The sequence below is a fragment of the Maylandia zebra genome, linkage group LG23, assembly GCF_041146795.1.
Source record: "Maylandia zebra isolate NMK-2024a linkage group LG23, Mzebra_GT3a, whole genome shotgun sequence".
Lineage (NCBI taxonomy): Eukaryota > Metazoa > Chordata > Actinopteri > Cichliformes > Cichlidae > Maylandia > Maylandia zebra.
Window position 1 is genome coordinate 4,438,547 of NC_135188.1, and position 13,034 is coordinate 4,451,580.

Below are 13,034 nucleotides of genomic sequence, written 5' to 3' on the forward strand. Positions count from 1 at the left end.
TATAGAGCATTTACTTTGAGGGAAAACTTCAGGACCGTATGGATGCTTTCATTCTTCCAGTCACATGCACCTTGCAAATGAAAGGTCTGTACAAATGTATGAACATTTACTACATCTACTGTAACTAGAGTTGAGGTTTTATTGATCAAGAACCTCAGCCCATGCTCAAATATCACCTGAAGTCAGAGCACTCATTAACATCAAACCAATAACAAGATAAGAAGGAGAATTCATTGAATTTCACTTTTAATTAAAGTTTTTCACACCCATTAACACAGCAACTGGAGAACATCTGTAAGTGGCTGAAGCGTCACAGTATAAAAATCTCTACCTGCACAGGTCCAGAAACACAACAAGAACAACAACTGCACATGGAAACCAACTTCCACCAGAGAAATGAAGGAATTCGATATCAAGTAACGGACCGGCACTTTGCAGCTGCATTTTCCAGAGCGAACCTGTCAAGACAGGAAGACTTGAGAAACACAGTGTATTTAAAATAAAATATATATATACAGCATATTTTTAAAGCAAATCTTAGCAAGAAGTGTGACTAAAGTCAGCGTCAGTATAATATTCAGCTCAGTCTCTCTCTCTCTCTCTCTCACACACACACACACACACACACACACACACACACACACACACACACACACACACACACACACACACACACACACACAGGTATTGACACTTTTCTCAATTCTCATTTTAAATGTCATCAGTCAGGCCTCTCTGGCCTGTGTCTAATTAAACAGCTATTGAGTGCAGAAATATACAGACGGATTTCCACCACAACAGCAGGGTGGATAATGGGAAAGTTAATTGTAGTAAGTTGATTCTGGTAATTCCTCTGCTGATGTAATAAAGGTTAGCTGCACAGGCGCAGTGGCGATTAGAGATGCTGTAGTTTAATACCCTGACAGCTGCTGGGTAAACTGTCGTAACATCTGGTACGTATGGTGTGTTCGAGCTTATTACTGTTGTTTTTTCAAGCTCCATCATCAGCTAGCTCTTTCCTGGTGGTTAACTGCTAAGTTGTGACATCAAGGAAGAATTCAAACAGTGGTCTGACATTTTCCCTGAATGTCAAAGTTAAGATGAATAACTCGAGTCCTGTTGGCCTCAGCTCTTGCCGTCTTTAGGGGTCCCCATCGCAGATCATCTGCCTCCATCTCACCTTATCTCTGTCACGTCATCTTTCTGCTTCTCCTTTACTACATCCACGAATCTCCTTTGTATCTTCCTCTTTCCCTCCTGCCCAGCAGCTCCATACTCAACATCCATTGTCCACAATATCCACTATCCCTCCTCTGCTCATGTCCAAACCGCTCAACCCTCTGCTATACTCATTACTAATCCTGTCCATTCTGATTACTCCTAATGAAAATCTTCAACTCTGCCACCTCTGCCGCTTGTCTTTTTGTTAGACCACACATCATAGCAGATCTCGCTACCATCTTATAAACCACTCGTCTCCACCATTTCCACCCCGGCTCCGCGCTCTTCTTCCCCTTTCTTGTGCACCGTTCATTGTTTTGGATGACTGACCCCAGGTATTTACACTCCTCGCGATTTCAGTTCAAAATATCATCCAAAAGCTGACAAGAAAATGAAGCGAGTCAGATGTGAATAATAAAAGATTCGGGTAAAATATTCTTCAGAAAAACTTTTAAAACCCCAGTTTGTACTTTGGTTTGCATTCATTGTGATAAAAAATAATTAACTGGTTGAATTTATTTAAGTTACAAGATGTATGTACTGATGAGGGTCTATCTCACAATTTGCAGAGTATGAACCTGTGACATATTAACCGAGAACAGCACAGCCCATCCAAGCAGAAATACCAGATTAAAGGCATTGTTTTCAACTCTATTAAAAGATAAACCACATGAAAACAGTTATAAAAATTGAACACACTCAAACACACCCTCCATATATTAGCTGCAGTTTTATATACACATTAGTGTCTGCAGGAAATCCTCACCTATAGCACAAGGAGAGCCACAACAGCACAATAAGAATCCACTGAGATTTAGTACTGAAACTACTGGAACATTTTAGGCATGCAAAAGAAACATCGACAACCAAACAATTTGGAAGTTTGAGTAAAAGAAACAACAACAAAGTCTACAAGCAGGCACTGTATGTTGCACACAAGTATGCAGCAGGGATTGCAACAGATCACAGAGTTTCACGCCATAACAATCCAACCAACAGAGTCACTGTATATGAAGCACAACGATAGTGGTGCTACAAGTGAGCTACAAACACCAGGTGAGAGCGGTCCTCGTATAATTAAACGAAGCTTTGGGTGGACGTGTGAGGAACTCTCAGTAATTTGCATCAGTCTGATGTCTCTGACTTATTTTCTTTGTGAAGTCGCTCTCCTCTGCTGGGCACTCGAGGTTGCAATCACTTCCAATTTCTTCTAATTCTTCAGAAGGACGACAGAGAACAGCAACAGAAGGCGGGGCGGCTGCTCCCGTTAAAGCACACAAGGTTGTTCTCTCGACATCTCTTTCCTGACTCGTCTGCTTCCTCCCCATCGGACTTCATTAAAGATGAAACTGTATATCTGAAAATGTCTGTCATAAGCACTTCTCCCTCGCTGGTGCATAATTAGCATTTCACAGACAAGTGTATATACACAATACAAACCCAACATACATCGAAGAGTCGTTTCAAAGCATTCAGTTTACAAAATACGACATAGAAAATTAACAACTTTAGACGAAAAAAGGAAAAAGAAAGGAAATCAGGCTCAAAACACACACTCACACACACTCACGTACACCCACAGTGTAAGGCTTTAGGGTTTAATTAATCCTTGCACACATCATGCAAAGACCAGCGCCATGTTCACACTGTGCAGCTGGTACTTGCTGTGACAAGTTTTCTAATCTGCTCAAATGAGACATTGAATAAAGTTACACAATGCACAATGGTATGATCGTTTGTCTACTGCCAACAAGGCAAATGTACAGTACAGTGCAAAAGTCTCAATCCACCCTTCATCTCTTTATTCATTTGCTCCCAAGGAGACAGGCTTTCGTGTCATTTTTAAGGTGGCCTTGAGCAACAGTTTTCCTTTGGCAGCTTTTTCACTCATCTTCAGTCCAGTCCTTGTACCTGACCATTTTCAGAGTCTGTTAAGCCACTGACCTATGTGTCTACACATAAAAGACGAATTTAGAAATGAGCCGATTTTAAATAAGTATATTTTGGTACTTTGTTACTAGCGGCTGATCACACAAACCATCGTTTGCTCACATCTTTTTTAGTTGAAAGGCATACTGTCCTACTGGGCATGTACGGATACGGGGCTACGTTTTAACTAGGATCTTGTCAAAAATGATGGAAATGTGAACACAGAAAATCACCACTAGGTTTCAATCCACCGTACAGTACTATCTGGAAAGCATCTGATCGTCAAGAGCTTCATTTTTCTACATGACAGTGATCCCAAACACACCAACAACGCAGTGAAAGCATACTCGGGTAGAAAATTAAGCTGTACTATCAGTCATGGGTTGGTCTCTCCAGAGCCCAGATCAGAATTAGTGAAGCAGAGTGGGATCAGTCAACATCCAAAGGACAGCTTTGAATGTCCTGGAGAACTATTCCTGAAGACCACTTAAAGAAATTAGCAGAAAGCTTGCCTTTGAGAGTTCCAGCTGTGTTGATGAATATAAAGTGTTCATAGCAAATATTGACTTTTAAGCTCCTTAGAATTGCACACTCTCAGTTTTTGCCTCGTATACTGTTTTTCCACTTATGTTTGCACGTTTTAACAAATCGCTGCACTTATTTCCCATTTTCCTTAAAAGGATAAAGAAATGAGGGGTGACTATTGGACAGTACTGTGTTGTTGCATAAATTTAAAAATTAAAAAGTTTAAAAGTTCGACTTTCTTGTCCTGCTGCAAACAGCAAATCAACACTTTGTCCAGTGTAAACCTTACATTCACTTGTAATAATCAAACTAGAAAATGTCCTTTACATGCTACTATATTTAAAATGAGTCCTTTTTTCATATCTGTTGAGATTTGGAGTAAACAATGAAGAGTGAAGCGACCTGGAATGAAATTTTAAATGAGGGAAAGACCATTTGAGTATTTGCCTGCGTTTTTATCTTGTAGTTCAGAATTACCAACTGGTCTTGGAGTCGATGTCGATGTTTAATCAAGGTGCCCACACTGGACTTGACTGCATGTTGACGGACTGTTATTAACTGGAGTGCCCACACCGCTATTTCATCACAGTATAAGGATTTCATCAACCAGATAAATATGTATATCAAATATACTGCAACCAGTTTCCCTTGCTGCTCCACTTTCATTAACTCATAGCTGTGTTTCATACGGTTACAGACATGACTGGAGGCTATTAAAAATATTAAAATCCAAAAACATTACTGCTCACTAATAAAAATCTCATTTTAACAAGTCATTTCTGTCTATAATTAAGCTTTAGGAATATTTTAAGGTGAAGAAATCTGCTTCTAACATAAGATTTTTTTCATGGATAGTGTCCGAATCTTGCTCTGCAATCAAAATAGATGAGAAATGATTTGTTTACACCTAGGCTATTTTTCATATTTTGCATGCTTGTAAGAATACAGGTGGTTTTGCTCTGTTTTGTTCAATGACGTGTCAAAAAGACAGCGACAAATGCTTTCTTTAAAATGTTTGATGCTGAAGGAAAGGATTAAACACGGGTGGTTATAAACTCTACAGACATCGTTTCCCCACATTTGTAAATGTTCTGTAACGTTCAGTTATCCTTAATTGTATCGTTATAACATAGACTTTAGTGTTTCTTACAAGATCAATCGTATTATAATTGTACTTTTTGATGGGCATGTAAATGTGGGCTGCTCTGGCAACTGGGATCAAAGGGTCATTTGCACATCAGGCTCTAGTGCCACTTCAAAGCTCCCACCGTTTCACAAAAGCATCTCTGTGCCCGTGCAGCACATGGCGAGATGGGGAATCGCATCCAGTGCTGCTGCGGATTTCTGCCACATTACAATAATAAAACCGTGGCACGCACAGATGAGCGCAGTGAAGCACAGGTGTCCTCCAACCTTTGAACCGGAGCTGGCTGGGAGACCCGGCCAGAAAGAAAACCTTTCATGTGTCAAATTCAACCGTTGCTGTTCAGCCCAGCTTGGTTTAATGAGTGTTCATTAATGGGAGAGGGAGTTAGGCAGAGCTTGGGATGATAAATCCTTGAGGTGTCCACATATCGGCTACATCTGGGTTATTTAGTGCTCTTAGTGTTTATTTAGATTTATTAAAGCTGATGTTCCTTATGGGATTGGTTTTCATTCTTGGAGGTCCTTCCCTGTCTTCTCCCTTTGTCTTTATGGTCACTGTTAGAATAAATAAAACATAGAAACCAGTGCAAACATCTAATTTAAGCTTAATCTGTATCCTCGCTCTTTGCCCCCCTTTGACCTTCAGTTCCTGGAGCTTTAAACCCCTGAGAGCAACTTCCCCAGAGGCACCTCTCGCTCTCCCAGCAAGGTGTCCCTTTTGAGGCTGGTGCCTTTATTCACCACCTTGAACTTCACGGAGAGGCTCTTCACCTGAGTCGAACTTATGGAGTCGAAGAAGAAGTCCTCGTTAAAGACCGGGTTGCGGCTGTTCTTGATGATGTTGCTCCTTTGCTTCTGCAGCTTGCCCGGGTTCAGATAGACAGACACGCAGCAGTTGATGCTCTTCATGTCGAAGTGCTTGTCGTACAGACTCTCCGCCGCCAGGACGCGGATGAGAAGGCGGGAGGTGCTGGAGTCGTAGTTGACGCTGATCCGCACTGTCCCGCCTTTGTGCAGGTTGATGGTGTGCTCCCGATGGAGGCCGTGGTCCGAAGCTCCAGCGCCGCCGTGATAGGTGGGGACGTGGAGCCGTCGCTGGACGTTGGGGCTGGGCTCGGCCGAGCTGCACTCGTCGGTGGAGAGGGAGCTGTGGCGCGCGAAAGTCCGCTTGGCTTTCACCACTTTGGCCTGCGTCTCATGGGTGAAGATCTTGAGCAGGGACGCGGAGCGAGAGAGCAGAGGGGAGCTGAAAGGGGAGGACTCGGCTGAGGAGCAGGTGTCGCTCTCTCCGCCGCTGAAGTATCGGTAGGGATTCATGTGAGAGGTGTTAAAGTCAGCTGGATTCAGGTGGTTTCCCGTGTCGCTGCTTCTGCCCGGAGTCTTCCTCTGCGTATTTGGGGAGGTGATGGGACTGGTGAGCTCGCAGTGGAACAGCGACTCTTTACGGCGCGTGTGGGGGCTTTCCTTCAAGGTAGCAAACCCGTAGGACGTCTGGGTCTTGGGGACATAAGGCAGAGACATTGCAGTCTGCGACTGGGGGTCTGCGTTAGTGTCTCCAGCCACCACATCATCAGCACTCTCTATCTGTATAATGTGGCGGTTTGCAGCTCTCAGCAAGTTCTTGGTGTCTCCTGCAATCTTGGCTACCAAACGTGGGCTTCTCGGACTACTGATCTTCCCACTACCGATGGTGTGCTCAGAAGTGGACGGGTGCAGGCCTTCTTTGGGCTTTACGGCGGGGATCTCGGGCTCTGGGGGGCAGCTCACCAACTTCGGAGGAATGAAAAAATCTGGGATCCTGTCGGGGGTGAGGACGTTGCTGTAGGTCGGGGTGCCACCCTTCTTGTCCCCGTTCTCCCCCTGTCGCAGAACACCACTCTCCACCGACCCGCGGATCTTATCCAGAACCCACATGGTCCCCACTGGAAAGTGGGATGTGTGGAGTAGGTGCAGTCAGGTGTGTCTGCAATTAATAACACACATGGGTGGGCGGGGAGAGGGAGAAGGGGGGGGGGGGGGGGGGGGGGGGGTTAAACGATCAGAGCGTCACTCCACGGAGAGAAGAGGGATAAAAATATCACCTGAGTGCTTTCGCGCTGAAACGCAGTCTGTGATTAGGACCGCAGGCGTTTACAGGAACAAGACTTGAGTAAACAGGAAATATTATAGCGTTATCACACTGAACCTGAGCTTAACTTTCTGTTTAGTGTCGAACATACGGACAAACCCTTCTTTAAAAAGGTTTTCTAGGCTTATAAACAATAGGAGAGAATCCTTTGAACGGACAAAAGACAGAGCATTACTAAAAATAAAATAAAATAAATCCATCTACATTAAATCTCCAACACATGGAATAAAGTCTTTGTGTAGTTTTTAAATAACAGAGTGTCTTTACGGACTAACGCAATCAGTCTGCGGATAAATCAGCAACAAAGGATTTACTTCTCGATTTCCGATCGCACGGTCACGTTTTAATGAGCAAAATTTAAAAGTGCATTCTTTGAATTAGAAACTCTCCCTAATGATGTAACTGGAAACTTTTAATTTGCACTTATGCTTTAATCTAATTTAATTTCAGTTCCGGGAAGACGACAAGAAAAGAAAAGCTCACAAATATAAATTATTTTACCAAATGCATTAATAACGCTCCTGCATATAGATATTCGATACGTTTCGACATTGAACGATCACATGAACTCGTTTTTTAAGAGAAAAACTCAGTAATGAAAAGACAGTTCAACAGGTGCCTGCATGTTTCCTCTGGTCTGCTTCGAAAAGCTCAATAATGTTGATATCTGTGCTATGTAATAAAATTATGATACTTACAGCAATACAGAGGAAGACGCAGTCCTCTTTTTTTCACTTTGCTTTCGTTTCTTCAGTAACAGGTGTGCTTTTTTCCCCCTCTCTCTCACACACACCTCGGATAAGTCTGTGCGCTCCGTGGCGCTACTCTGCGCCCTCAGACGGTCTCAGCTCCGGAGCGCCTGTGGTGCGTTTTATAGATGGCACACAGATGCAGCTGACCAATAAGATCAAACTGTGCGTTTCCGCAGAACCAGCTAGAAAGAACACCAGTTGCTCCTGTGAGGAAAGGAATCATACAGGTTGGGTTTACATGAGTCCCCAAGAGTCACTGCAGTTAACTGCCGGGGTTTTCTTTTTAACCTTTGCGCACAGCACTGAGGTTTTATGTTCCAATCATTCATTCTCTCTCTCTCTGCATATATCCATATCTATCTCTATAGAGATAGATATGTACATGGGGCTGTTTGACCAGAAAAAAGCACAAGCAGACAATGCAACGTGGAGCATATGCAACTGTGTGCTGGTCCAATTAACTTTAGACTGACCTTTTTTTAACTCTTCTTTTGTGTGTGTGTCTCTCTCTCTTCGCGTTTAACCCGACCTATTGGTCTCCCTGGAAACTTTGCTATGGCAACAAATACATTTGTCTAAAATAGGGCTGACTTCATTGATCTGCAGCACAAAAGGTACTTTATTTGTCCAGATTGCCTGGTTTTGAGTCAAGTGCCATACAGCCCGTGGACTGAGAGGGCTACGGCTGCTGCTGCTTTATCAGAGATCAGTAAATAGGCAGCAACACTAGACTGGCTCGCCAACTTAGAAATGTGCAGATGGAGAGTGTCCGTGTCTGGTGACTCTGACAAGCGCTTTGCAAACAAGTGATTAGCCAACATTTACCGCGCGCAGACCTGGAATAGGTGTCAGCATCTCTGCCTGTCTGTGCCTCAGGCGCATGGAAAACGAGCTTGATTGCCATGGGTCGTGTTGTTGCCCTTCTTGTCATAACTAATTGGGAGCTCACTGAGGGGAAACAGGCGCTCTACAGTAAACTAACAGCTATATTTGAACTCCGCGCTGAGTTCAAAGTGCATAAAAGGTTCTCCGTAGCCTGTCATGGATACATTATTTCTCTTCAACAAACTCAGAAAAAAGAATAATAATAATAATTAGACTAAATTCTCTTGCAATGTCGGTTCTTAATGTGCTGAGGAGAAGCAGCCAAACATTAGCATGTCAACAAGTTCACGGTGACACTGAGGACACAACAGCAGATGCTTTGCAGACAGAGTTCAGCAGATATGAAGTCAAATGGATCTTACTAGCCGTCGAAGTGCTTCCTCAAATTACAGGTCATTTTTACCTGGTCTATATAGCATAGGTATGGTTGAGGGTGACGGCAATCAATAGTTTAGTAAACAACGGATACAATAAAAAAAAAAAAACATGCAACCTTTGCATGGCAGCTGATAAAACGCCGAGGGCATCATCAGATATTGTATTGAATAGTTTTGGAGTGGATGACGCACATTAATCCCCCTGCAAGGATTCAATAGCTCATCAAATGTGTGTAATCGGAGTTGTGCAGGTGCTTTTGTTTTAAAATCAGAATTGATCGACACTGGTCTGTCAACATGTCGTGACATTTGAATTTAAATATTGCGGAATCCTTTTGAAACACGGGTGCAAGAAACCGCCATTCTTACTCGAGCGTCGGAGTGGACATAATTATACATCTCGTCTTAGGAGGTCCAGCCAGGGGTCACCGGCTGATGTAATCTGGAGGGGGCACTTACCATATAGATTGCAAAGACACATTTGAACCCTCATCCACTGCATGCCAGAGCTGCCTGATCACCATAGAGACACTTGATGCCTCTTTAAGCAAAGCCCGTAGTGGGAGGCTGTCAGTTTAGTAGGTGCGTAACGGAGAGCGTCAGAGCCTTAAACTACTTTCGATTTATTTTCTTTCTAAGAACTCATGTCTGTTTATAAACCAAACTACATGTCTGCACCATCTGGCTTCAGAGTTTATTTAAATGATTAACCAATTATCACATTTTCTGTCCACAGACTAATCAGGTAACCAAGGTTTGGACACTACAGCATAAATTTAAATGTGAATATATTACCTTAAAAGTGTAATAGAAAACGAGGCTCATTAAAACTGAAACTACCTCTTCTGAATGTGCTACTACTCTGTGCACAACTCCAGCCTCACACTGCGAACAGCTTCCTCTACAAAATAATGAGATCAATACACCAGCGGCGGAGAATCTACTGAGAAAAGGTTAATGTGTCTGTTCTGCTCTCATTAAGGGGCTGAACCCTACAACTCTGTCAGAAAATGTGAGGAACACTGAAGCTATTACAAACCTGACTGTACCAAAGTGGCCTGCCCCACTGAATAATACAGAGCTGAGTCAGTGTGATCGTGTTTGCTTGTTCTCTCTGTGGATGGACAGATGTACCGCCGAGGCTGTGACTAAAGGACAAACCCCCGAGTGTGTTTCAACACTGTGGCATCCTCTCTGCTGACGCTCGACTGGCTTCCTAGAAAGACGGGAGGGAGAAGTTGGAGCTGGTACACAGAAAGCTGCACCAAAGCTCTGCAGGAGGTTCAGTGCTCCTCCTCGTAGAGTCGCTTGTTCCGTCATCGCTTTGAGTGTGTTTACTCTTAGCATGTATGGCAACCCATTAGTGCCACAGCAGACACGCAATAGTGCGGTATGCTTCATCACTGTTCTTTGCGTGAAAAGGTTGCACAGACCTCCTTTTCACTGAAGAAGAAAAACAGCCATTCCCTGTTATTCATTCATCAAAGCTCTGCTGTAAAAGCTTTCAAGCCATCTCTCATACCATGTAAATCAGGATCGAGGAGATCGCTAACATAAGATGCTGCACTACCTTCAGTAGAACTGGCTTCAGATACCATAGATTAGATTTGTTATTTCCTCTAAGAAATGCTAAAATCTCACAATGTTGTTTTTAATACTTTTTTACTGTCCTCTTCTTCCTGCTAATTACATTCTTGTTATGGTTTCTGGTCGCAGGTCTCTCTTGTAAGAGAAATAAGATTAAGCGGCCCACTCTTTATTATCGTCATCCATCTTTCTTCCCTCCTGCCAGCCTCTTCCCACCCTACAGACAGCTTCTGCCGCCTTATGCACAGACATAGCATCCCAATAACCAACTCTCTATCCTCTCACTCTCATTTCGTCACCTCCTCCAGGCTGTCCATGCAGGTCACAGACGGCTCGAGCTCAGATGCTTGCCAGTTGGAGCAGAGCAACTGAGTAACGCACGTGGCTCGGGGTCACAGCGTGAAACCAGAGCCACTGTTCGTGGCATCCAGCTCCTGCTCAGCAGCCTGCTTTTTCTGGTCCACTGAACTGGCATTTTGATTGGGTGGACGCAGGGCAAAAGGTCATACCCGTCGCCACAGGAAACACATCTGATCGGCTCGGCAGAAAAAATGGTGTATCACCGTCAGAGGACATCTCGTGATCTAGGAGCATGGGAGAGCGTTAGCACATAAATGAGAAAAGTATACTCCTGTGTGCACTACTCTATTATTGATCGACATTTTTGTCAGCTGAAAGCTCCCGCATGGCATTTCAGATTCATGATTTTCATTTTCAAGCAGCATATTACAGACAGCCAAATGTGGGTCAACTCTACCAGAAAGCATAGCGTGGAGATAATAAACCATATAACTCAAGTGTAGGAAGAGAATAGAAGGGTAGAGCATGTCAGCTATACAGTCCATTTCAACAGGCACGCTGGTTGATGAGAAAAGGGAAAATGACCAGATGATGCATTTGCACTTTTTTAAAGATGGTGAAATATTGAATATGGCACAGATTACTCTCAAGGATGCAAAGTGCCTCCAAGAAAGGTAGAAAAAACATGTCAAAAGATAAGAAAAACAAGAAGGAAAAAGACAACAAAAAAAAAATCAGTTATTTAAAAACAAAAATCTCCCTCAGCTTTGCGCAGACCACTGAAACGGCTCAAAGCTCACAAGAAGCAAGCTGATGCTGCCCCCTAGAGGCATTAAACAGAAACAAACTGAATTCATGGTGGAAAAAATATTGTTCAGATCTGCAAGTGCAGATCTTTATCCTCCCCTATTTGAACATGTGCAACTAAGACAAAAAACCAATGCAGGCTTGAGAGAAATACATCCACCACCACAGGCATCACTGAATGTCAGGGTGTTATTGCCCCACAATGAAATAAAACACCAGAAATAGAGCAAGACGTACTCACAGGAAGCCAGAAAGTAATTGCACTCTGGAGCAGGCACAATTACTGCACCACATACAACTTTCTTACCTCAGTTTACTTGCAGATTTATATTCTAGATTAAATAGATTTTTTGGCAAGTGGTTGAGTTTTCCAAAAACATGGATATGTAGGGATATATCTTGTGTAAAGCTGCAAAGACACAGGCAGTGTTTCATTCAGAAAAGAGACAATTGAACATTTAAGGTTTATTAAAGGGTGTTAAAGTCACTTCCCTGTCTGTACAGACTTTAAAAAAAAAAAAATCCATATATAGATGCATTTTTACCCTTTTTCCATTCACCATCACTTAGAAAAATATCAGCTTGATTTATATCATACTTGTCCTGGATATTTACAACAGCAAACCCCAGAAAAGCATGAACTTCTTCATTAGTGAAATCATCTGCCTGATTTGTCTCCAACTTGATGATAACGCGTGAGTGATTATCAAACACCATTCAGGTACGTGATGCAGTATAAATAATACTGTGATCTGTTTATAAATTAGAAACGTCGTCGCTGAACTCCAGCTCAGGAGCAAGCCAGAATACTTTTATTTCTGGGTTTTGGTTATTTGCACACCTTTCTTTACTGACAGACCAAAGTCCTTGGTCTGAACACTGAATTATTCTCTTTCAGTACGACTGCAGATCACAGTAAACTTTTGAATACAAAGATTATAACATCTCAACTCTGCCAGTAAAGATTCTGCAAATCAGCCACACATGCTTCATATGACCACGGCATGAAAGGATAAAGAGGCACAGCCCTGATATTCCTGAAAGGTTTTAACACAAAAAAGTAAAACCAATTTTAGCCAAAAGCTGAAAAATTACCCTCAAGACATGTCTTATGTCACTCAAGTGTCCTCGTCTTGAATAGAGTGGCGTCTTTTCCTATTAAAAATGACAAACGATCTCAGTCAGTCCCAGAATTTATCAGGTTACCAGAACCGTATGGAAACATTTTATACACTGGTTAAAAAAAAATTAAAGGAACATTTTGAAAGCACATTAGATTTCAATTTAATTTCCATCAGTTCCAATGATGAAGAACTAAAAAGAATCCACAGATATCCTCCTCACCCTGTGAGGCAGGTGCCGAGCTGAGAGGAAAAG

General features: G+C 42.8%; 1 protein-coding gene across 1 annotated transcript; it reads right to left on the reverse strand.

The window, feature by feature from the left end:
- Positions 1-261: 261 nt before the first annotated feature.
- LOC101482330 (C2 calcium-dependent domain-containing protein 4C) lies at positions 262-7,888 on the reverse strand. The gene is made up of 2 exons (XM_004554970.4): positions 7,648-7,888; positions 262-6,784 (listed from the first exon to the last, which is right to left on the reverse strand). The coding sequence occupies exon 2, from the start codon at positions 6,733-6,735 to the stop codon at positions 5,479-5,481; it is 1,257 nt and encodes a 418-aa protein (XP_004555027.2). The 5' UTR covers positions 6,736-6,784; positions 7,648-7,888; the 3' UTR covers positions 262-5,478.
- Positions 7,889-13,034: the final 5,146 nt, after the last annotated feature.

Coding starts and splice junctions, on each gene's coding strand:
- LOC101482330 (XM_004554970.4), bottom strand. CDS start 6,735: ATGTGGGTTCTGGATAAGATCCGCGGGTCGGTGGAGAGTGGTGTTCTG.